This window comes from Kogia breviceps, chromosome 15 (genome assembly GCF_026419965.1).
Source record: "Kogia breviceps isolate mKogBre1 chromosome 15, mKogBre1 haplotype 1, whole genome shotgun sequence".
NCBI classification, from domain to species: domain Eukaryota; kingdom Metazoa; phylum Chordata; class Mammalia; order Artiodactyla; family Physeteridae; genus Kogia; species Kogia breviceps.
This window is the reverse complement of record NC_081324.1, coordinates 84712368-84736161: the sequence shown is the minus strand read 5'-3', so window position 1 is coordinate 84736161 and position 23794 is coordinate 84712368. Positions and strand designations below refer to the sequence as shown.

The 23794-nt window shown below is 52.5% G+C and overlaps 1 protein-coding gene across 6 annotated transcripts in view; it reads left to right on the top strand.

Moving 5' to 3' along the window:
• The window catches only part of SCARB1 (scavenger receptor class B member 1), a 74738-nt gene extending 68494 nt beyond the window's left edge, over positions 1-6244 (top strand). For 3 of the 6 annotated variants that reach the window (XM_059041066.2, XM_067014877.1, XM_067014878.1), the window contains 2 exons: positions 1423-1551; positions 5269-6244. In XM_059041066.2, coding sequence (XP_058897049.1) covers positions 1423-1551 — 129 coding nt within the window. In that variant the 3' untranslated portion in view covers positions 5269-6244. The remainder of the gene's footprint in view (positions 1-1422; positions 1552-5268) is intronic. The other 3 variants (XR_010836821.1, XM_059041068.2, XM_067014879.1) reach the window with 1 other exon arrangement.
• The last annotated feature ends 17550 nt before the right edge of the window (positions 6245-23794 follow it).

Below are 23794 nucleotides of genomic sequence, written 5' to 3'. Positions count from 1 at the left end.
GGGGACACTGGTCAGTGGCAGGGAGTCTTGAAAGGCCATTTTGAATCCATGAACCAGAACCCCCCCCCCCCCGTGCCCCCTGCCCCCCCCCGCGTGCTCCTGGAGCCGCAGGTCTCGGCCTCGGGCGGGGGCTGCCCAGCTCCCCCGCCGCCCCTCGGGCTACCTACAACGCCTGCTTTCTTGCTTTAGCTCTGGCCAACAGCTTTTTCTCTTTTTCCTCTTCCTCGGAGGCAGCTCGCTCGCTGGCTTGCTTAACTTGCTTTTGCTTGTTTGCTGGGGCGAGGATAAGCCTTTCCAGGCTCTTAACCTGGGCTTTTAGACCCTTAACCTGATTGCCCTGCCAAATTCCCAATCCTTTGGGGGCAAAGGTTTGCACTGGTGTGAGGGTACCAGGGCCTCTGGCGTTCTGAGCCCCCCGTGAAGGTTGGAGGCCCGGTCCTCTGTCACTGCCCCAGCCAGAGCAGAAGGGAACTCCCGAGGGTTTGGGGAATGAATTATGCTGGGAGGACAGAGGGGCCGGAAGCCCTAGCCCCCAACCCGTGGGTGCCTCCCTGGGGCCAGCATCACCGTGACTTTCCAGGAGTGAGGCCCAGGGGAGCAGCCGGTGAGGGGCTGGACCGGACAGCCTCTGCCCTCTGTCTCTCCTAATGGTCCATCAGAAGGGGGAGGGGGAGGAGGGGGAGAACGCACCGTGCGAAAGCTTCCCTGCTTCACATCCCCCATCCGTGTCCCCCAAATCCAATAAGCATATCATCGTCTCTACTGACCGTGGTTGAGGCACCCTCCCCGCAGGTTTTGCTGGAGGCCCAGTCGTTGAAATTTATCCCATTATGTATTTTTTGGTTTAGCAGGGGTTAGGCCTTATGTGTTTTTATGTATCTGTCCCGATAGGGGAAAAAAAAAAAAAAAAAAAAGAATGGCATGTCGTTAAACTCAACGTATTTTAATTTCTCTTCCAAGACATTTTTCTTGTCAAGTCATTCTTGAAAGAAAAAAATTTTATGTTAGGCAGAAATGTCGCTGTTTCTGGTCGATTTAAAATGCCACCTACTAGCTCAGTCACTAGAGCATGAGACTCTTAAAAGGCTACTTGCTCAACTCTCGGAGTCTCGGCCGATCCACCTTGCCCAGCTCGGCCCATCTCCCCTCCTTGATTCGGCCGAAATTTTCAGGCTGCCAAACCCTTTTCAGCCCAGCTTGCCCGTGTGACCAAGTGTGTTTCCTGAAGACGCTTGTATTTCCATCTTTGGTGAAAGACACCATCACTCCCCAAATCTCAGCCAACTCCAGTCATTCATTAATGGTGGTTGGCCTTTAAAATTCTGTACCCCGCCCTCTGCTTTTTGAAAATCGGAGAAGCGTGTAAAAACCGTGTGTGTTCGGCTGCAACGTCAACTATAAATTAGCTTGGTTATCTTCTAGGAGAAGTGCTATTTATTTTGGAGTAGTAGTAAAAAGGGCTCACAGGATAAGGAGGCCATTCAGGCCTATTCTGAATCCCTGATGACGTCAGCTCCCAAGGGGACTGTACTGCAAGAAGCAAGACTGTAGGTGGGTACCAGGTAACACCTCTCGCCCCCCACCCCCTCCCATAGTGAGTAGAACTCTGGCGGCTCGCAACGCTTTGGATCTTACACATCTCTTCAGCCTGAACTTCTTCACCTGGAGTGTCTACAGATCGAAAATACGTATTTGTATATCTTGCTGTCCTCTTACTTTCCGAGTGATTGCAGGCGTGGTAGGTGATGGAGGGTGACTCGTGGGCTGGTGTCTTATCTGCAAGGTTGTCTTAGAAAGAAAGGCAGGATCGAGGTTTCGGTCTCCGCTGCTTCTCAAACCTCTGGTGCAATCTAGACTCTTCCGGGAAAGTCTGCTGAAAAATGCAGATCCGCGGGCATCCTTCTAGACCTCCTGGAATAGCATCATGGATGGGGCCCAGGAATCTGTATTTGCACGGTCCCTAACAGGATTCTGATGTAGATAAGTTTAAGTAAATCCGGAAGAATGGCCATCACCTGGGCACCAACTGTAGATCTAGGACTCGGTCTGAGGGTATGGTTGCCGGATTGAGCAAAACCAGACAGAACCCCAAGAAACAACAACAAACTGATGCTCAGTTACATGTGAATTTCGGGTAAAACCGTGAAGGATTTTTAGCCTAAGGGTGTCCCATGAAATGATCAGGACATGCTTATACTGAAAAGCTGTTTGTTGTTTACCTGAAATTCACATGTAACTGGCTGCCCTCCTTCATCTGGCAGCCTACCTGCGGGAGGAGGAGGCGAGTGCCTTTGGGGGTTCACCTCCTAGTTTATGTTCCTTTAGGTCTGAGGTCTTAGGAGAGCCGAGTCCCGCCAGGGGATGGGACAGGCAGAGAGCTCTGGGCCCTACAGTTGGGGTTTGGGCAGGAGTGAGTCGCTCTATGGTTATACCTCTGATGATAGCTGTTATTTTGGTTTCTGAAACATGTGCCACCCTCTCCAGCTTCTGGGGCTGGGCCAGCTCGGGTTTAAATAGCTTTCTTGAGAGCCACAGGCCGGGGATCTGGTGACAGGCCTACTCTTTGGGACCAGTTGGCTGCTTCCAGTTTGGTTCGATTGCCAGGGCTGGAGGAGGAGATAAAATAGAACATGGGCGCTGGGCGTGGGTGTGTTTGCTGGCAGGTACTGCCAGCCCTACAAGGAGCAGGAGGGAGGGACAGCTGTGTCCCCAGCCAGGCTCTGGGGTGCTCCTGCCGATCTGGGGGTAAGAGAGCCCGACCCTTCAGGGCTGAGTGTTAAGGGGGTGTCTTCCTGAGCTCAGGGGGCAGGGTGTCCTAGCTGGAGACGAGTCCCCCGTTTCCTTCCTCTCTCCCAGAGTTCCTCTTGGGATGCCTTGTGTACAGTTTGGCCCCATTGGCAGCCCTACCCCCTTGCAGCCACGACTCCCTTCTGCAGAAACTTGCTTGGCGTTCTTCCGGTGCAGGGGTGGGGTCTTCAAGCTCAGAGATGGGGGTTATTCGCTTTTAGCACAGATAGAGCTGGTGTTTGTGAGGTCTCAGCCCCACGGCTGCACCTCCCTGGACACAGCCAGGATGTCCTGCTCCCTGCCCCCCCCCCCAAAATCAAAATAAAACAAAACCAAAGCTGGAGTCTCTTCGTGATTTTAACAACAGAATCCAAATGTCAAGTTATTAGGGAAGGTTTTGATTAAAGAGATTCTACTGCCCTGTCTTCTGGAAGGCAGGTCAGCCTTTGGCCCGGATGAGACCCCTACCCCTGGTCACGTGTACTTGGGGAAGGCAGTGTCCTACAGTGTCCTGTTGGGTCTGCTTTAGGGGGCCAGGCACCTGGGAAGCGGCCAGTGGTCCTGGAGACCTGGAATCCCTGCAGCTCGGCCTCCAGCCTGTGCTGAGTCCCCCGGGGAGGTCCTGTACCTTGCCCCGCGTCTGGGCATGGGGGTGGCCTTGAGGGGCTGCTTTGCTCCAGGAAAGGGAGGACATGGGGCCTCCACTAGCCCAGAAAGGTGTTTTTATGTGAATAAGAAAAGACAGCCCCTCTGTGCAGACATGGCCTGCTTTAGGGCTGAGGGCTTGGCAAACAGAGTACAACCCATTTTTACCCACTTGGCTGGGTGCCCTTGTGCAGTGAGCAGCCTGGACAGTGGTACTGGGCAACCCTTCAGGGACATGTTCCAGGATCTCTCTTGCCGTCTCTTGAATCTTTCATTAATTCCAAGTCTTCGTTCCTCAGTTAAACGGAAGTGTTAGGGAACAGGAGGAGGAAGAGGGGGCGGAATCTGCCTCCGGTTCTGGTTCCTTGAGGGTTTGTACATGTGTCTTTCTTGGGAAGGCAGTTTCCCCTGTGCACTTTTTTTTTTTTTTTTTTTCGGTACGCGGGCCTCTCACCACCGTGGCCTCTCCGGTTGCGGAGCACAGGCTCCGGACGCGCAGGCGCAGCGACCACGGCTCACGGGCCCAGCCGCTCCGCGGCACGTGGGATCCTCCCGGACCGGGGCACGAACCCGCATCCCCTGCCTCGGCAGGCGGACTCGCGACCACTGCGCCACCAGGGAAGCCCCTCCCCTTTGCACTTTTGAGCGAGGCTCTCTCCAGTCGTGGCTCTCTGGGCCCACATCGCTAAGAATCCCCCCTGACCCCAGCTGTTCCATGCTGCCTCTGTGGCGGGGGTGGGGGGGTGTGTGGGCAGGGGCGCACGCCCACCCCTCCTTGCCCCTGGCTGGAATGTGGCTCGGTCCGGGGAAGCCTGAGCGCTGTCCCCGGGGAAAGGAGGGAGGGGTCCTCCAACCCTCCCCACCCCGCGGTGAAGCAGGCCCTTGGGGGTTGTGAGCAAGGCCCAAGTGGGTAGGGGCGTCTGGGGTTTTCCGACCACAGCTGCTGGGCAAGGAAACCTCTCCATGCTTCGAGGTTCGGAAGACAGAGGGCTTGGGGGGGATGAAAAGTTGCCCCCAATTCCGATCATCATAGCTGCCTTTAAAATTGTCCTTAAATTGAGAAACTTAAAAATGTAAAACTAGATGAACCGCACTCCCGAGTTCCCTCTCACCCAGACTCAGCAACCCTGCTAACATTCTGTCGTGTCTCACCTCGTCCCTGTGTGTCCTTTGCCCCCCTCGCCAAGCCCCGCTGCCCCTTCCCCTCTCCGCGGAGACACCCGTCGCTAGGAATTTGGTGTTTGCCCGCTTCTTCCCCTCTAAATCTGTATATATGTATCCGTGAACGATAGATAGTTTTCAAAAAGCTTACCTCCGTGGCGTCAAACTCTGTGAATCACCCCGCAGCTGGATTTCCAGCTGCGGAGTGATTTCCACGGAAAAGTCTTCAGTTTTCCGTGTGACAGCTGTGTAGGTTGACTACCATCTTATGACCTGTTTTTTAAATGCGTTCTGGTATCAGTGGACATTTAGGTGGTTTCTAGCTTTTCTGTGCTAACAGCATTGCTTATATAAGCCCTGGACTCCTTGGTCTGCCCTTCTCACTGTATTAGGCAAGTCCCTTAGGGTCTCAGTTTCCCCATCTGTGAGATGGGTGAGAGCAGGGCAAGATGGTGTTTCGCGAGATGAGGAGACCCTTTGTGGTGGAGTCCCAGGAGTCTGTAGGTCACTCCAGTCTTCTCTCATCTCAAACTTGATGCGGGGGGGGGGCGCTGCAGATGGGGGCTCCAGGGGGGGCTTCCATGCTGGTGGAGGATGTACAGGGGCGGGGCCCGGGTCTGGGCGGGGCTTGGTGGGCGGGGCTTAGTGATGCAGCACCTCCCCTTTTCTCCACAGGGTCCCAAAGATGCTGCCAGCCAGCCCAGCTTGGCTACTCAGCCAGACCAGCTCTCCAGCCCCTACACCCCGCTTCTTCAGGACTCTCTCAGCGGACAGCCCACTAATCCCAAACTCTGAGCCACCCCTGCTACCACATGCCTATCGCACACTGCACAGCCCCCCAGCACGTGTCCACGCGTGTGCACAGGTGTGTGCAGACACTCAGGGATGGAGCCGCTGCTGAGGGGACTTGGGGAGAGGTTCGTCAACAAGGACTGTTCCGGAACCTTCTCTCCAAGTGATCCACAGGCTCCCGACCACAGGTGTAGTGGGTCCCCTCCCTTGGGTGAGTGAGCCTGGGCTCTGAAGAACTCAGGTCACCTCTCCCCAGCGGTCCTCTCCCTCAGTCTCGAAACACTGCAGCCCCCTCCTGGTGGCTCACCCAGGCAGGACAGGGCCTTTACTCCGAGGGGCTGGCCACTGTCGCGAAACCTAGCCCGGGAGTGCAGACTGCTTGTGCCCCAGCCAGGTGGGCTGCGGGCCGTGGCTCAGCGCTCAGCCCGGGTCCAGAGCTGTGGCCACTGGACGCCCATCTGGGCCTCAAAACGGAGATGCCGCGGATCACATCCCTAACTCCTTGCAGGATCGTGATCTCCCTGAAGTCTACACAGGCGCCGGATTTGGGTGTCTGCGCCCCTTTCCTCCAGCCTAAACTGACGTCATCATGTATACTGAGCCGGCCACTCCCTGGCTGGGGTGGCGGGAGGCTGTGCCCCGAGCCGCCCCCAACCAGGCTCCTCAGCAGGTCGGTGCCGGGGCGGAGGTGGAGAGGCCCCGGGCCCATTAGCCTGGGTGTCTGGTCGGGTGACCCGTCTGCCCGGGGCTCCTGGTCTCTGGGGCAAACCTTTGTCTCTTTTCCACTGGAAGAGAAATGAATTTTATCATCTTTTAAAAATAATTCACAGTTGAAATAATAAACCTTTTAAAAAAGTGACTGATTGAGTCTGTGACAGCCTGTTGGAGGGGGCATGGGAGGGCTCCCTGGGAAGTTCTGGGCTCTTCTTAGCCAGTAGCTCCTTTCTGGTTACTGCCATGAGCGTCTCTCAGGGACTGGGCTGCAGACTTGCCTTTCCCTTGTTTTAAAATGTACTTATTTATTTATGTACTTATTTATTTTTGGCTGCGTTGGGTCTTCGTTGCTGTGCGTGGGCTTTCTCTAGTTGCGGCGAGTGGGGGCTACTCTTCGTTGTGGTGCGCGGGCTTCTCGTTGCCGTGGCTTCTCTTGTTGTGGAGCACGGGCTGTAGGCGCGTGGGCTTCAGTAGTTGTGGCGCGTGAGCGCAGTAGTTGTGGCTCACGGGCTCTAGAGCGCAGGCTCAGTAGTTGTGGCGCACGGGCTTAGCTGCTCCGCGGCATGTGGGATCTTCCCGGACCAGGGATCGAACCCGTGTCCCCTGCATTGGCAGGTGGATTCTTAGCCATTGCGCCACCAGGGAAGTCCCTAAAATTTAAACTTGTGTATGTTTAACATTTTATATAAATTCTGTATGAATTCAGTTCTTGTTTAGAAAGCATAGCATCCACGTGGACCACTACCCCAACCCCCCTTTTTTTTTTTTTTTTTTTTTTTTTGTGGTACGCAGGCCTCTCACTGTTGTGGCCTCTCCCGTTGTGGAGCACAGGCTCCAGACGCGCAGGCTCAGTGGCCACGGCTCACGGGCCCAGCCGCTCCGCGGCATGTGGGATCTTCCCGGACCGGGGCACGAACCCGTGTCCCCTGCATCGGCGGGCGGACTCTCAACCACTGCGCCACCAGGGAAGCCCCCAACCCCCCTTTTGATTGTTGAGTAGAATTCCATCGTAGGCACGTACCACAGGTTTCCAAGCCTTCATGAGTTGAAGGACATTTCAAAGGTTTCCAGTTTTTGACGATTGTGAATATAAAGCTGCTACAAACATGAATGTGCAGGTTTTTGTGTGAACATATATTTTCTGTTCTTTTTTTGTTTTGCTTGCAGGATCTTAGTTCCCTGACCAGGGGTCAAACCCAGGCCGACGGCAGCAAAAGCGCTGAGTCCTAACCACTGGACCGCCAGGGAATTCCCAATTTTCATTTCTCTTAAGTAAAATACCTAGGAGTGAGAGTGCTAGGTCATATGGCAACACGTGATATAGGTCAGTGTTTAACAATATTCACAGGAGCTGCACCGTTCTGCAGTCCCACCATCAAGGTATGATTGTTTCACCCGCTCTGCATACAGGCTGACACCTTGGTACTTCCAGTTTTTAAAAAACTGTCATCATTTGTAGTGGTATCACATTGTGTTTTTTATTTGCATGGAAATACATCTCCTAATGAGATGGCGATTTCCTCTTCACCCCCAACTAATTTATGTATCTATGAAGGACTGTTACTGCCAGGGTGCCACCAGCTTTGTCATCAATTCTATTCGTAGTTTGTGTAAGTGCAGAGAAGGCTTGTTTACATAAGTAAATAGCTGGCGGTGGAAGGAATATCTGATAGTGTCACTCAATTATTGTACTGCTGAGTAATGGGCAAAAATCAGGTGACAGTCTGTCATCCAAAAGTATTTTTACTGATTTATCAGCTGACACGTCCATCTGACCTTTCTTCACATTTGTAGAAGGCAGCAAATTGGAAACCACGGACTTGCAAAAGAACTGCAAAAAGATTACTCAATCTTTAGATCAGTTCTCGAAACCAGGGTTTGGGAGTGTCCCTCAGGTCGGGGCTGGAGGGCTGGGGAGAGCTGCGCCTGCCTGCTGCGGGCTCGGGGGCCTGGGGAAGGGCGCCTGCCGCCTGGCCCTGATCCCACGGAGCCCGAAGGTGAAAAGCGTTCCGCAGCTTGAGTCTGATGACCCCTGAGAGGACTGTTGACTTCCCTGTGTCCAAGCCGCATCACAGACGCTTGCAACTTTTGCGTTCAGCCCTGCCTGCTCTAAAGAGAAAAGAGAGGCAATCTCCATAAAGCATTCTGCTGTGTGTGTGTGTGTGTGTGTGTGTGTGTGTGTGTGTGTGTGTCCCAAGGGAACATGGGACGGAAGAGGTGAATTTACCCTCCACATGTCTCATTGTGTGAACATCTTGGTAAGGTTCAAGCTGATTTGTGTGGGGTTTTTTTTGGTACAACTGTGGTCCCTAAGCCCAGCCAATGACTTCCTCCAGGGCTCAGAGGGAAACTGCCCTCTGGTCCCACACGGGAAGGATGGGCTGTGAGGCCACCTTAAGGGACATGGCATCAGTCCTCCTCGTGGCCTCAGGAATTCTCAGGGGGGTCTTTGACCCTGAGGCTTCATTCCTACCCTCTCACATTACACCGCAACCCCACCCACTATGTGACTCTGCTAACAATATTGTTTTTCAATTTGATCCACTTTTTAACTTAAATTTTAAAAGAAAAATTTTCTGTAAAAAGTTTGTTTCTTTTGAAAAAGCAGTTTTATCTGAACTTGTGGGTCCAACAGGCAAGTTATATTTTTCTAGTATCCGTGAAAATAAATACTTAACTATGTGGAATCTAAAAAATGAAACAAACTAGTGGGACTTCCCTGGTGGTCCAATGGTTAAGGCTCCCTACTCCCAATGCAGGGGGCCTGGGTTCCATCCCTGGTCAGGGAACTAGATCCCGCGTGTCACAACTAAGAGCCCGCATGCTGCATCTAAGACCCGGTGCAGCCAAATAAGTAAATAAATATATTTTTTTAAAAAACCACTAGTGAATATAACAAAAAAGAAACAGACTCACAGATGTAGAGAACAAACTAGTGGTTACCAGTGGCGAGAGGGAAGGGGGGAGGGGCACGATAGGGGTGGGGAACTAAGAGGTACAAACTACTATGTATAAAAAAATTAGCTCTAAGGGTACACTATACAGCACAGGGAATGCAGCCAATATTTTACAACTATAAATGGACTATAACCTTTAAAAATTGTGAACCACTATGTCGTACACCTGGAACTTACATAATATTGTACATCCTTTACCTCAATTAAAAAAGACAAAATATTGAAAAAATACTTAACTGTTAAAGATGTTCCTCTAGGTGCTACCAGACCTGCCCTCTCTGAGAACGCTGCACTGTGCCTGTAGTGTCCTGCACTCCCTCACCTGTCCACTCTGCCTGTGGAATAAGTGTGTGGAAGGTTCCCCTCCTCTGTCTGTCTCAGTCCTGGCCGTCATCAAAGACTCAATTCCAACCATGCCCCCTCCTCCAGGAAGCCTCCCTGGACACTTCTGCTCACTCAGCTCTCCCCCTTCTTGGAATTCCTGGGTTGCTGTGTCTGTCCCCTAGATGATACTAGAATGTTCTAGAATACTACAAGTCCTAACTCCAGTTGCTGGAGCCCCCTAAGCCCCAAGGGCCTGTAGTGTAATCCCTGGTACCTGCAATTGCACGGGAAACTGGAAAACTGCTCAACCAAGATGGTTACTCTCTATTCCTTCGCTAACTCAGATGGTCACTTTTTCCACCAGTATTTATCGAGTGCTCGCTATGCACTGTGACTAATAGTTACTAGGGTGGCTTTTCTCGTCTGAAAAAAAAAGGGGGGGGGGAATTATCTAATACCTGCCTGGTAGGGTCAGTGTGGAGTTCAAAAGAGTTGGCGGTCCCGCTTGATGGGTTCAGCACTGGGGACCCTGCATTCAAGCTAACTGTTCCAGAGCTGTCCTGATTGACGCCCCTGGGGTCTCTGCCAGCCTGGCCCACTTGGCTCCCACAAGTGTCCTGTGCGGTCAGTTCTCCAAGCAGCGGCCTGAGAGGTCTTACTGAAATGTAAACTATCAGCAGGTTCATCCCTGTTTAAATCCTTGTGCGGCTTTCCCGCACCTGGAGGATCAAGTTCCTTTCTCGTGGGCTGCTGGGAAAATCCTTCCCCGTTTCTGGCTGCGATTCTGGGCTTCTGGGCAATTCCCGGTAATTCCGGGATCGGCCACTGGGGGGCGAGCTGCGCACACAGGTTGTTCAGAGGTCCGCGTTCTCAGAGGTGCTTGCGATCACTTCTTAAATTCCTTAAATTGGTGGGGTGTTACCTGGGGTCACAGTCTGGCTTCAGGAAATTGCAACCTCCAGAAATTTCATTTTATGCCTATGTCTGAGCATTCTTCTGGGGGGAATCATTTTCTGAATATTCTTCAGATTTTCAAAGGGACCTTGACGCTCTCCAAGGGTCCCGTGGGCAAGAGTGACACTCCTAAAATAAAACCAGGGTCATGGGATATTCGCGCTTCCTTAGCATGTAAAGGAAAGGGCTCTGGCCTTGGAGGCAGGCTACCTGCATGTTAATCCAGTTGTGCCCGCGGCTGGGCAGCCTTGCAGCAATCTGTAACCTCTCTGAGCCTCGGGTTTCCCACCCATGGGAGTGAAGATCGCTGCTCTGTGAATGCCCAAGAAGCTTTGTGAGGGTGGAATAGAAATGGCTGTGTGAGCATTCACTACGGGGTCCAGGACTATTGTGAAAGATCTCAGATCCTGAACCTCCAGCAAGCATGTATTAGATATCTGCTGGGCGCTGAGCACTGGCTGGGCGCTGAGCACTGGCTGGGCACTGAGAGGGAGTCAAACTCAGAGGGCTGTGTAGATGCATCCATCCATCCATCCACCCATCCATCCATCCATCCATCCATCCATCCATCCATTCAATAAATGTTTTCTGGGTGCCCACTAAGTGTCAGACTCTCGAGTATATATTGGGAATTGTCTTGGGTTGGCGATGCTGACACATAGATTCCTGGCCAAGAGCTGTCCCAGGAGGGCAAACGGCTCCAGCAGCCAGAGAGGGCAGTTTTCCGAGGAAGACCAGCAGGTACTGGGTTTTGAATGCGAAAGTATCCGGAAACCAGGGGGACACAGAAACAGTCAAAAGGTGTCTATTTGGATTTGTTAGAGCACCAGTGTCATCTGCCTCAGAAATACAGTGGTGGAAAAAGCAGGAGAGGTCCCTGCCCTCGTGGGTTTATCTTCGTGTGGGGGAGACAGTGAACAAGTAAATGAATAGGTGAGATAACTCCAGAGAGTGATGGGTGCAAGCAAAGAAAGAAAACAGGTGCCGTGAGGAGAGGAGGTGTTTGGGGGAGGGAGGTGCTATTTAGATGAGAGAAGTGTCCTCAGAGAAGGGCCATTTATGCTGATTCCCAAAGGATTTTGAAGGGATCGGGAAAAGAGCCCATTACGAACTGAGAACTGCACGTGCAAAGTCCCTGGGGCAGCGACACGCAGACCAGAAATGAGTGGGGCGTGGCTGGAGTGTGGTAAACTGAGAGGCTGACGAGGTTGGAGAGCTAGGCAGGGGCTAAACACAGGGCCCTGTAGTTTGGATTTTAGTACAATGGGAGCCATTGGAGGGTTTAAGCTGGGCAGCAACGTGATCGTTGATTGGCTGTGTGGGGAATTGCGGTGGGGGGCAGGCGGGAGGTAGAGGCATTCGGCAGGAGGCACTCTACGGTTGACAAAGTCTCTCTCGCCCGCTGCTCTTGCCACGGGACCCTCGGAGCCCCCGTGAGATGGCGGGGCAGGAGAATCAGGCCAGTTTTACAACTGGGGAAACTGAGGCACCTTCCTGGCTTCTCCATCCTTTTTGCTGCCTAAGTACTTGATCCCTTTAGGGGCGGCTGCATCCCTTTGCTTTTCACTCTCAAGGCCCTTGCCCTTCGGGGTTTGATCTTTATTTGTGTGTAAGCATTTGGTTACGCTCTGCCCCCGCCCCACCCCGCCAGACTGTAAGTTCCCGAGGGCCGAGGGCCGGTGCTGGGTCTGTGAGGCTCCCGGCTGCATCCCCAAGAGCCCGGCTGGAAGGTGTGTGTGCAAAGTCTCTGTGGAATAAAAGAACGACTGGTTGGGGAGTGGTGGCGTTGGGGGGTGTGGCCGCTGGAGGAGAGAGTGCAGAGCCCGCCCAGGTGCAGCTGCCCCGCTCTGCACCCCTCCCTCCTTCCCCTCACCCCCCTCCTGTGTTCAGGCCTCAGAACCCGCCCAGGGCGCCGCCACATGCTGGAAGTGTGGGCTTTGGTCACCAGGGGGCGCTGTGGGCTCGCCCTCCGAAGGGCAGCTCCTGGTCCAGCGTACAAAGACCTGGGCTCACCTTGGGCCTGTCTGGCCAGCCTGGGGACCTGAGCCACGTCTGAGCCACGTCTATATTTTGAGGCTCTGGGTATAGTAAAAGTAAAAAAAAAAAAAAAAAAAAAGAAGAAGAAAGAAAAAGAAAAATTGACAGACCAGGGCTGCATAAACTGTGCTCCTTGTATGTTTCCATGGAACATGTTAAGAGTCTCTACACATAAAAATATGTGTAGCATTCCCGTGTGAAAAATTGGGTGTATAAAGTTATTAATTAGCAATGCCCACAGAGGGCAGGATTAGCTGATTGGAAATGACTACGAAGCTTTCAGTCTGGGTGGCGGGGCTCAAGGACAGTACATTCAACCTGGTCTGGAGAATGGCTCCTGGTGAATGCAGGGCCCAGGCCGCGGGGCTGGTCCGCCAGGGCTGGGCTTGACCCTCATCAAAATCTCAGATGCTGGTCCATCTCGGCCCAGTCATCTGGGCCCTCCCTGGTGGACCGGCATCTTCTCCTAAAACAGGTCGTTGGTAACATTTATTGAGTGCTTCCTACGTAGGTGCTGTGCACTGTTTTAAATCCTTGATCTGAGTGCATCTCATTTTCCTCACAACCCAGGTAAACGCTAATATCGTCACTGTCCTCCTTTTACAGATGAGGAAGCAGGTGCAGAGAGGCAACGTAAACGCCCAAGTTTCGTTTGTTTGTTTTAAAAAATATTTATTTATTTATTTGGCTGCATTGGGTCTTTTTTAAAAATTAATATTTATTTTTGGCTGTGTTGGATCTTCGTTTCTGTGCGAGGGCTCTCTCCAGTTGCCGCGGCCTCTCCCGTTGCGGAGCACAGGCTCCAGACGCGCAGGCTCAGTAGTTGTGACGCATGCGCCCAGCCGCTCCGCGGCATGTGGGATCTTCCCGGACCGGGGCTCGAACCCATGTCCCCTGCATTGGCAGGCAGATTCTTAACCACTGCACCACCTCGGAAGCCCTGCATTGGATCTTAGTTGCAGCATGCAAACTCTTAGTTGTGGCATGTGGGATCTAGTTCCCTGACCAGGAATCAAACCCGGGCCCCCTGCATCGGGAGTCTTAGCCACTGGACCCCCAGGGAAGTCCCCGTCCAAGGTCTTATGGTTGGAAAGTGTCAGGGTCCAGATTTGCAGCTCAGTGGGCAGGTCCAAGGCACGTGTGCTCAGCTGCTGCTGTCTTCATCTCCTCGTGGTCCGGTTAACCAGGACTCGTGACTGTTGCTGGCCACCAGAGACTCCTACCCTCTTGTATCCCCTTCTGGAATCACGCTGGGGAAACCAGCTTCGAGGAACGTCATTTCCAAGCAAACCGTACAGACGGGTCCTGATTCTGGAGCATCTGAGATTGAAACACTCATTTACTCCAAACTCAATCCCAGCTCCATCCGGTGTGTGCCCAGCGACTGACTCCTCCGGAAAAGCCTCCAGCAGGGAACATCCAGGCTCATTCCAGAGAGGTCGGGAATGGGAGGGGAAGGAGAGGATTAAGAATAAACATTTCTAAAAATAGCGCTTGGCGCTCTCATACCCACAACAAAACTCCAAAGGGAGGGCAGGGGAGACTGGAGGAAGCCACCCAGGACTTTTGCCAGAGGGACGGCTACGGTCCACTGCTTTGGTGGGAGCCATTTCTCTGACGTCTCAGCTGCCAGCTCCTGAGGGCTCCGGGTCTGGCGTGTCTTCCCGGCGGGTGAAGGCCAAATGGCTGTGTCTTGGAGTCTGGAGTCTTGAATGTTTCCAGATTTTATGGACACATTTGCCGTGAAGCCTGAGCTGCTGCAAACTTGGCGACATCCAGGGGTCCTCGGCTAAGCAGGAAGGGGGGCCTTCGAGATGGAGGTGTTTCTTTTTGACTTTAAGCGACAGGTGTGTGAGCAGCATTAGCCACGACGCACATTTCTGCAAACTGGATCCCATTTACCTCCTCAACTTCCATTACAAAATGGGGCTTCCGCTCCCCCGGGGAAAGCATCTCAGCAGATGGGCTGGAACGCTGCGGTGTGGAAGGCATTCGCGTGGTGACCCAGCCTGTGGCGGGCTTGCAGAGCTGTGGAGCACTTTTCCGGTCTCTGGGATCTTCCGTCTGTGTGTGTGTCAGCTGCTCTTCTCTGGGCTGCTGGAATTTCTTCCATTTTAGGGGACAGGAACTCCCAGATGAGACACTAAGATCTCTGGTCCTGTTCATGGTATACTCAGCCCTATGGTCTCTCTGGCTGTGGCAGCAGCAGCTGTTTGGGGGAAGGATATGGCTTCTCCCGTGATATCAGCCCCAGAGATTAGGCAGGTGGTGGGGTTTGGAAGCCAGAGCTGTTTGCAAAAGAGGCCTGGCCGTGCTGTGTCCTGCAGACAGGCCACTTTGGCCCCCTCGGCCCCCCTGCCCTCTTCTTTCCAACAGTTGCTCTAACTCCTGCTGCGTTGCTTTCACGGGTCCTCGTGGGGGTCACACAGAAGGGCATTTAATGCACTTCAAGATGAAAATAGTTTGAAAATACTTTATTTTATTTATGATTGAAAAATTGTTTTTGGCCACCTATGCGGGAAGCTTAGTTCCCCAACCAGGGAATGAACCCGTGTCCCCTGCACTGGAAGCATAGAGTCTTAACCACTGGACCACCAGGGAAGTCCTGAAAAGACTTTCAAATGTGTCACAAAGTACTCTTGGAACAAACACGAACGTTCAGGATGCAGTTTATCTAAATATTTACAAGGTCTAGCAGAGCTGAGCTGTGACACTGTACATCACCAGGAGATGTCACTGTCACACACAGCATGGGCGTTCTCACACTTGAATCATCCGGTGGACATCCTATTGTAAAAAACTAGCTTCTTTAAATGGTGTGTGTAGATCAGTGGAGGCGAGTTCAGCCCACAGCGCAAGGCAGCAGTGTCAATATGCCCAGAAACCCAGATGTTTGGTCTCTGAGTGGTAGGGCAGCTAGTGGGAGAAGGTTTTACCTGCCCAAAGCTTAGCTAGACAGCTGGTGCGTATGCGTGGGGACGGCCGATGCTTTCCCTCCCCAAAGTGGCACATTTTCAATATTTTTAAAGGTACACAGTTGACACCATTCTTGCTAAGACTTCCATGAAATTATGTTAAAGTGTGAAAGTGAGGCTGTTACATCTGTAGTTAAAGAGAGCAGCATTTTGTGTCTTGGGTTCTGGGCTAATTGACACCCCTCCTTCCAGACTCCAGTCCAGGCTGCCTTTCCGTCATCTGAGAACCTGGCTTTGTCTTCAGTCACGCTGACGACTGCCTTATGGGAATGCAGGCTATCGATGCCAGGTCTTTCCATTTTGTTTTTCTTTTTAAATTTCAAGAGAAGATGGTTGTTAAAAACCTGAAATCTCCTGATTTTTAATTATTGGCAACATATTCCAATTAAATAAAATACTCTGAGGGCCGAAGCAAACGCGCCTTGAACAGGACTTAGTCTATTTGTTTTTTTTTGTTGTTTTTGTTTTAATTTTTTTATTTATTATTTATCTTTTTTTTAAAAATTTTTGGCTGCGTTGGGTCTTCTTTGCTGTGCACGGGCTTCCTCTAGTTGCGGCAGCTTCTCTTGTTGCAAAGCATGGGCCCTAGGCGCTGGGCTTCCTTAGTTGTGGCACATGGGCTCAGTAGTTGTGGTGCACGGGCTTAGTTGCTCCGTGGCATGTGGGATCTTCCCAGACCAGGGCTTGAACCCGTGTCCCCTGCATTGACAGGCGGATTCTTAACCACTGCGCCACCAGGGAAGTCCCTAGTCTATTTGTTTTAGAGCAGTATTTGCCTTTGCTGGTTCGTTGTGTAATTTAAGTATCAGTGACCGTGGAGATGCGTCCCTTTCTGGAGGTGTGGAGGTGGTTGTCTTGCATCAGCCCAATTCTCTGAAATGGATTTTAATCTTTTTGGGGGGCCGTGTTGCACGGCTTGTGGGATCTCAGTTCCCTGACCAGGGACTGAACCCGGGCCGCGGCAGTGAAAGCCCAGAATCCTAACCACTAGGCCACCAGAGAACTCCCAGAATGTGTTTATCTTATGTACAAACAGGGTAAAACAGCTCATACTTTGGGGTTTATAAATGGTAATGGCTGAGTTACTAGTTTCTAGAGTCAGACAGAGCAGGGTATTGGATCACAGATCTGCTCTTTACTAGCTGTGTGATCCTGGGCAAGTCACTTAACCTCTCTGAGCTTCAATATCCTCATCTATAAAAATGAGGATAATAAAAATACCAATGTGGTAGCCATTGGTAGTCTGTACACCAAATCTTTTTACTTTCACCTTCTGGGCACCTGGGAGGAAGGTACTTCCTGGCCCCTGCATGGTTGGGTAGGATCATGTGATTCATTGCAGCCAATGAGATGAGAGTGGCGTATCACTTCTTGGGCTGCAGCATTTAACTGTGGGGTTGAGAACCTTCAGAACTCCTTTCCTCTCTGCCCTTGTGACAGGCAATGTCTGAGATTTGGGTGCTCCTCCAGCTCAGGTCCTGGAATGAGGACTCCACAAAGTATGGCCCCATGTTGACTTCTCTAATGTGAGCAAGAAATAAACCTTTGTTATTTTAAACTACTGAGATATGGGGGATTGTTTGTTACTGCACCTTAACCTAGACCATCCTGACTGATACAACCCACCTCCCGGGATTGTAGTAAGGATTCAGTGAAACAAAGCATTGAGGGCACTTAGCACAGTATCTGTTACGTAACGAGGACTCCATAAATGATAGAGTCTTCATAGTTCATTCAACAAATATTTACTGAGTGCCTATACCTTGCCAGGCCCTGGGGGATAGAGTAGTGAACAAAAGAGACCAAAATCCCTGACCCACCGAGTTTCCTTTCTAGCCACCCGGTGGCTGTCTCCTCCAGGCGGATTGAAGGAAAGTCCACAGATGCAGGGAAGCAGGGATTTGGGAGCCCCTCCCCTTGGAGGAGGAAGCAGGCGGGTTGTGGCCAGGTTACCCCAGGCTGCCCACTGTGACGCCAGTAACAGCCAGGCCTTGGGCAGAGGCCAGTATTGACACTGCCCGGGGAGCAGGAAACACAGAGCTGGTCCAAGACACATCTGCGCGAACTTGGGGAGGAAGGCACCGCACATCTCAGAAAACCTAAAGGTGTAAAGCGCTTAGTTCCAGCTCTTCAGATACCTAAACCGGGAAGCGAGTGAAAAGAGGACCTGGGGAATTTCTGAGAGGACACTAACATTTCAAGTGCCTTTTCATGTGCTTAGTGCTTACTTAATCTTATGCCTTTCAGTCCCTACAAATTCCTCCTACAAGGAGAAATTCATCCCAGATTACAGGTGAGGAAACCAAGGCTCAGAGAGGTTGAGTGAGCTGGCAAAAGCTGCACAGCAGGGTAGTAGGGCAGCTGGGATTCAAACCCAGGTCTTCTACCCTCAGGTCCTATGCTAACCTCTCATGATATTCTTGGGAACAAGAGGAAAACACAGACAAGACAGTCTTGGGACCCCTTCTCTTCTCCCAGAGAATCCAGCCAAGGCCATCTTTTATTGTTCTTTTTGGTTTTGATGATTTTTGCCCTGGTGACTGAGAACTGCTCTGTGCTGGGCACTGCTGGGGACCCTCATTCCACGATCACGATGCCTCACAGAGGCCCATTATACAGATGAGGGCATCGAGGCTCAGGGAGGTGACCTGACTTAGCCAGGTGACCAGCTGTCTTTGGGCATCTTTGTGGAGATGATTTGGCTCAGAGCTCTGGGGACAGGTAAAGGGTCAGCGAGCTTCAGGTGCATGTTCACTGGGGCCCATTGGCAGGGAGCCACCATGGCTGTGTCTCTGGCCGTGACCCGGGGCAGGTGAGTCCTAGGGTAACTCCAGGCCGGTGTGGGGTCATCTCCCAAGGGAGAGGAATGGCCGTGGACCAGACCAGAGGGTGCAAACCAGTGGCCTATAGGCTTGTTGTCTTTGGCTTACGCAATGTTTAAGTGGGGTGGGACCTGATTTAGTGGCCAATATTTAAAAATCAAGGGACTTCATGGAAAAATCTGCACTTCAGCTACTTTTGAGAAATCGAGTCAGGATCTGGCCACACTGGGCCCTCGCGCCTCCCTGGCAGCTGTCCCCGTCCCCCTCCCCTGGGGTCGTGGCTGCTCTGAGCAGGGACACACATTCTCCGTGTCACTGGCCAGGCCAGCTGCGCTCGATAAATGCTGACGTGCCCTGGTGGCATCTGAGCCCGCAACCTTGCACTGAACCTGAACTCTTGGAACAGACTTTTAGAAGCTGGCGGGGGGCTGTCCAGGATGCGGGATCACGTTCTGAGGAGCAGGGCAGCACCTCATTTCCATCCTGCTGCCGCCTTGCAAACGACCCCTCGACGCTCCAGGTTTTCTCTTGAGAAGCAGCATTGAACAGTGAGGAGCAAACCAGATTGAGGGGGCGTGGGACGGAGCCAGCGGTAATGATGGTGATCGTGTGTACCCCGCCTCACGATGTCCACGTCCTGATTCCCAGAACCTGGCTTGGTCGCTCCCCCACCTCCATGCATGATATGCCTTCCCCAGCCCCTTCCCCTGTTCCCCTGGCAACAGCTCCCCACTGGTGCCGGCCCCTGGGCGCCTCACCACCCCTGCCCAGCCTTGCCCACGTCTCTGTCCATGGTTCCTCTGATTAAAATCTCTTAAACCATTGGACCTGGCTTCTATTTCCCTCTTGATGTATAAGGGCCGTCTCAACTCATTCCTGGGGCAACCTCGTGGGGCAGGTTTATGAGCCCATTTTACAGATGAGGAAACAAAGGCCCTGAGAGGTCAAGTTGCTCACCCAGTGTGACCAGCTGGCAAGTGAGGTGGCCAGGACGTGAGCCCAGGCCGCCCTCGTCCCGTGACCCCTGCGTCTCCCGGACTGCCGTTGTGACTGAGCGTACGAACCTCGGGAACCTCCGTTTCCCGGTCTGTAAAATAAAGAGAAAGCATAATAAGAGTCTCAAAGGGCAGATGAGAAGACTCAGCCGAGACAGGGTTGGTGTTTGTATTTATACTCCAGGATAGGCTGCTTTCTTTCTTTCTTTCTTTCTTTGGCTGTACCACGCAGATCTTAGTTCCCCAACCAGGGATCCAATCCGTACTCCCTGCAGTAGAAATGTGGAGTCTAAACGACCGGACTGCCAGGGAAGTCCCAGGATGGGCTTTCATATGCTCCCCTTTCCCCGCCATCTAGAAACTCGAGGCTGTATTCCATCCTTTTAGAGGCTCCCCCTGGATGTTTAAACTACGTATTTGTACGTTTTCTTCACAAAGTGGGCAGCTATTTCTAGATTCTTCTCAACCACCGTCAAGGCTCTTTGCCTTCTCCAACAAACTCACCAACCCCTCCCCTCGCATAACCGTCACTGTTGACCTTTGGACTGGACAGTTCTTTGTGGTGGGGCCATCCTGGGCACCAGCATCCTTGGTCTCTACCACTAGACGCAGCATCCCTGGTCTCTACCCACTAGATGCCAGTAATGCCCAACCCTTGGTTGTAACAACCAAAGCCGTTTCCAGACGGTGCCAAATGCCCCCCTGCGGGGGGAGGGCAAACCCACCCCCGGTTGAGAGCCGCTGGTTGAGAATTGGAGTTTCCACGGGTTTGTGTCTGGAGCCCTGAGATTTCCGGGGCGTGAATTCACTTGGCTCTTCTTGTTCCCAAAGTGTCAGGTTCCCATAAATGTTAATCTTATGAGTCTGACTTTTGGTTGAACCCTTTCCGCTGTCCACCAGTTCCAAAGGGGTGTCCAGGTTTCTTTCCTGTGTCATTCCAAAGCCTCTGCTTGCCCTGTCCCCAAGCACCCCCTCCCGGAACCCTGTTCCCTCTGAACTTCGGCAGATGTTTCTTCGGCTCTTAAGGACCCAGAGGAGTTGCAAAATGGGATTTCCTCCAGACGTTCTTCCCTTGACCTCTTTGCCCCTGAACGGAATTAATTTCCTGGGGAAAAAAAAAAAGCATTACCTTTCTCCTCTATGCTCACAGCAAACCGTTTTGCAGGACTGGAGTTGAAGCCTTATTAATTGTGATCAGGGTGAAGTGCGCTCCGATTCGGGGACGGGGATGGATGGGACGGGGTTGGGGTGCGAGCCCAGCCGACGCCCTGAAATCATCACTTCCCTGCCACCTCCCGCCACCCTGCGAGCTTTGTCATTGAAGAGGCAGGACACACACGGAGCCCCCAGAGATTCATTTGTCTCCCCTCATTTGCAAGCGCTGAATGAAATCGTTCAGCATTTCCTCGACAGGACGAAATGCAACAACTCCAAACGAGCTATTTATGGGCCATTTTTTTCAGCATTACTTGCATATTATAATTAAGAGATAATGTCAGTGGAATAGAACATAGTCACCGGGTAATGGTTTCCCGCTGCTTCCGAAATGTCAAGGCAAAGTCACAGCATTTATCAAAAATAAATGTTGGTGGGAAGACGCGACGTTTGTTTTCACAGCGGGGACATTAATCCTGGGACAGCGCTACGGCGACGTCTTTTATTTCTTTTCTCTGGAGTGATGGATGCCAGCGGATGGTCGTGTCTGACGGATGCGGGGTCTTGCGGATACAGAGGGAGGCCAGCTGGGGCAGGGGCGCCGGGGGCAGGGCCAGGTGGCCACGTTTGGATGGGGTTGGCAGGAGGGTTCTGGCCCTGTCACTGCCCAGAATCAGCAAATTCACTCTCCGCCGATGAGCTGGAGGTGGCCCATGGGGGGTGTCCTGGTTCCCGATTGGGCAGGGCATCTTCTGCAGCTGGTGGTAGCCTGCTGATTGGGTGGGGAGAGGGCGGACATGTGGCAGAAGGCCTCCTCTCTGCCTCCTCACTGGTGCCCGGTGACAACCTCAGTTTCTGCATCGCTACCCCCGAGGGAGCCAGCCCGGGAAAGGGCAGCCGAGACAGCGGGGACACTGGCAGTCGATCCGGGCACCGTCCGCTCTGCACTCTGGCACAGGGACCTCTGACTCTCCGGGCAGCTTTCACAGCTGGGCTTAAGTGCATGCTCAGCTAACACCCCTTCCGCATCGCTGCCCGAGTGATCTTTCTCAAGTGCACATCTGATCACGCGGCATACGGTTGAAATCCACCCCCCCCCGCCCGCCGCCCGGGCCCTCAGGATAAAGTCCTAGCTCAGAAACGGCTCCAGAGTGACTTTCTCAACGTCCTTGCCATTCTTCCAAAGCAGTCAGTCTCTGTCCCCCCAACCGGCCAAGGCCTTTACCCTTGTTCCTTCTGCCTGGGACACCCTTCCCTGATTCTACCTACACACAAACGTCACCTGGCCGTCTCCCACTTCTTCAGGCCTTCACTTCAACAACTGCTCCTCCAGGAAGCCTTCCCTGACCTCCCAAGACTGAGATATGTGCCCTTCTCATGTGCTTCTCCCACAGCCCCTATACTTAAGACCTTCACGTAATCACATCGTCATAAGTACTTGGATCTTAATCTGTCCCCCCACTTTAAACAGTGGGCTCTAGGAGGGCCTTGCCAGCTGTTCTGTCCTGGATACAGAGTAGGTGCTTAAAACTTATGTGTTGGAGCAGCTGACTAAATGATTGAAGGGCTGGAGGCCTTTTATGTGAGTTTGTATCAGTCACCTATTGGCAGAATAATGCTGTGTAACAAATCGCCCCAAATATTGATGACCTCAAACAATAAGCATTTATTTGGCTCATGAGTCTGCAGGTCAACAGTTGGGGCTAGACTTGGCTGGGGGTTCTTCTGTCTCAGCTGGGCTCATGCACATGTCTGGGGGTGGCTGGCTGTTGACTGATCTCAGGTGGCCTCTGCGTGGATTGCTGGGAGAGCTCTGCTCTGTTCCATGTGTCTGTACCAGAAGGCTAGCCTGGATGTGATCCATGGTGATGGCAGAGGTGCAGGAGGGCAAGCAGGAATGTGTTCATCTTGCAAAACTGGAACTCTGTCCCCGTTAAACACTAACTCCCCATCCCCTTCCCTCAGGCCCTGGCAGTCACTCTTCTACCTTCTGTCTCTATGAATTTGACTCTTCCAGGGACCTCACATGAGTGGAATCATGGAGAATTTGTCTTTTGGTGACTGGCTTATTTCACTTAGGATAATGCCCTCAAGGTTTATCTATGTTGTAGTGTGGCAGGATTTCCTTCCCCTTTTCAAGGTTAAATAATATTCCATTGTACGGATGGACCACATTTTGCTTATGCATTCATCCATTGATGGAAACCGGGGTTGCTTCCGCCTTTTAGCTATTATGAATAAAGCTGCTATGAACGTGGGTGTGCAAGTATATCTTCGAGACTCTGCTTTCAATCCTTCTGCGTATAGAGTTGATCCTTGAACAATGTGGAGGTTAGGGGTGTGGACCCCAACTCCCACTTGAAAATCTGAGTATAACTTTGTAGTCAGCTGTCTGTATCCAAGGTTCTGCGTCCATGGATTCAACCAGCCTTGGACGGTGCAACCCTGTAATGTACACGGCACATTTATTTTTATTTATTTGTTTATTTATTTATTTATTTTGCGGTACGCGGGCCTCTCACCGCTGTGGCCTCACCCGTTGCGGAGCACAGGCTCCGGACGCGCAGGCTCAGCGGCCGTGGCTCACGGGCCCAGCCGCTCCGCGGCACGTGGGATCTTCCCGGACCGGGGCACGAACCCGCGTCCCCCGCATCTGCAGGCGGACCCTCAACCACTGTGCCGCCAGGGAAGCCCTACACGGTACATTTATTTAGAAAAAATCTGCATAAAAGTGGACCCATGCAGTTCAAACCCGTATCGTTCAGGGGTCAACTGTATACCCAGAAGTAGTTTTGCTGGCTCCCAAGTGGTGTGGCTTTTAGCCTAGCAGGGAAACCCTTTGGGACATAAAAACGGATCCACACATTTGACAGAGCAGCAGTTAATTGGACAAGCTCTGTCCTGGGGCCCGACCGTTTGGCTTGGGCCTAGCTCTGCTGCTTCCTAATTGTGTTTTCTCAGCTGAGTCACCCACTTGGAGCCTCAGTTTCCTCCTCTGTGAAAGGGGGATAATACGGGCATCTATTCAGAGAGTATGAAGATTAAATGGGAAGGTGTTTAGAGCCAAGCCTGGCACAGAGTAAATGACACCCATGTGTTGTTTTATGCAACGTTCTTGCCTTGGATCCTGCCTTTGACCTCACCCCTGACGTGCTGCTAAGAATGATGCTTTTCTGCTCTTTCTTTTTTTTTTTTTTTTTTTTTTTGTGGTACGCGGGCCTCTCACCGCTGCGGCCTCTCCCGTTGCGGAGCACAGGCTCCGGACGTGCAGGCTCAGCGGCCACGGCTCACGGGCCCAGCCGCTCCGCGGCACGTGGGATCTTCCCGGACCGGGGCACGAACCCGCGTCCCCTGCATCGGCAGGCGGACTCTCAACCACTGCACCACCAGGGAAGCCCTTTTCTGCTCTTTCTGAACACAGCCGGGTTATCTGTCCCGGGCAAACCCCAAGGGCAGCTGGGTTAGTTCTTGGTGAC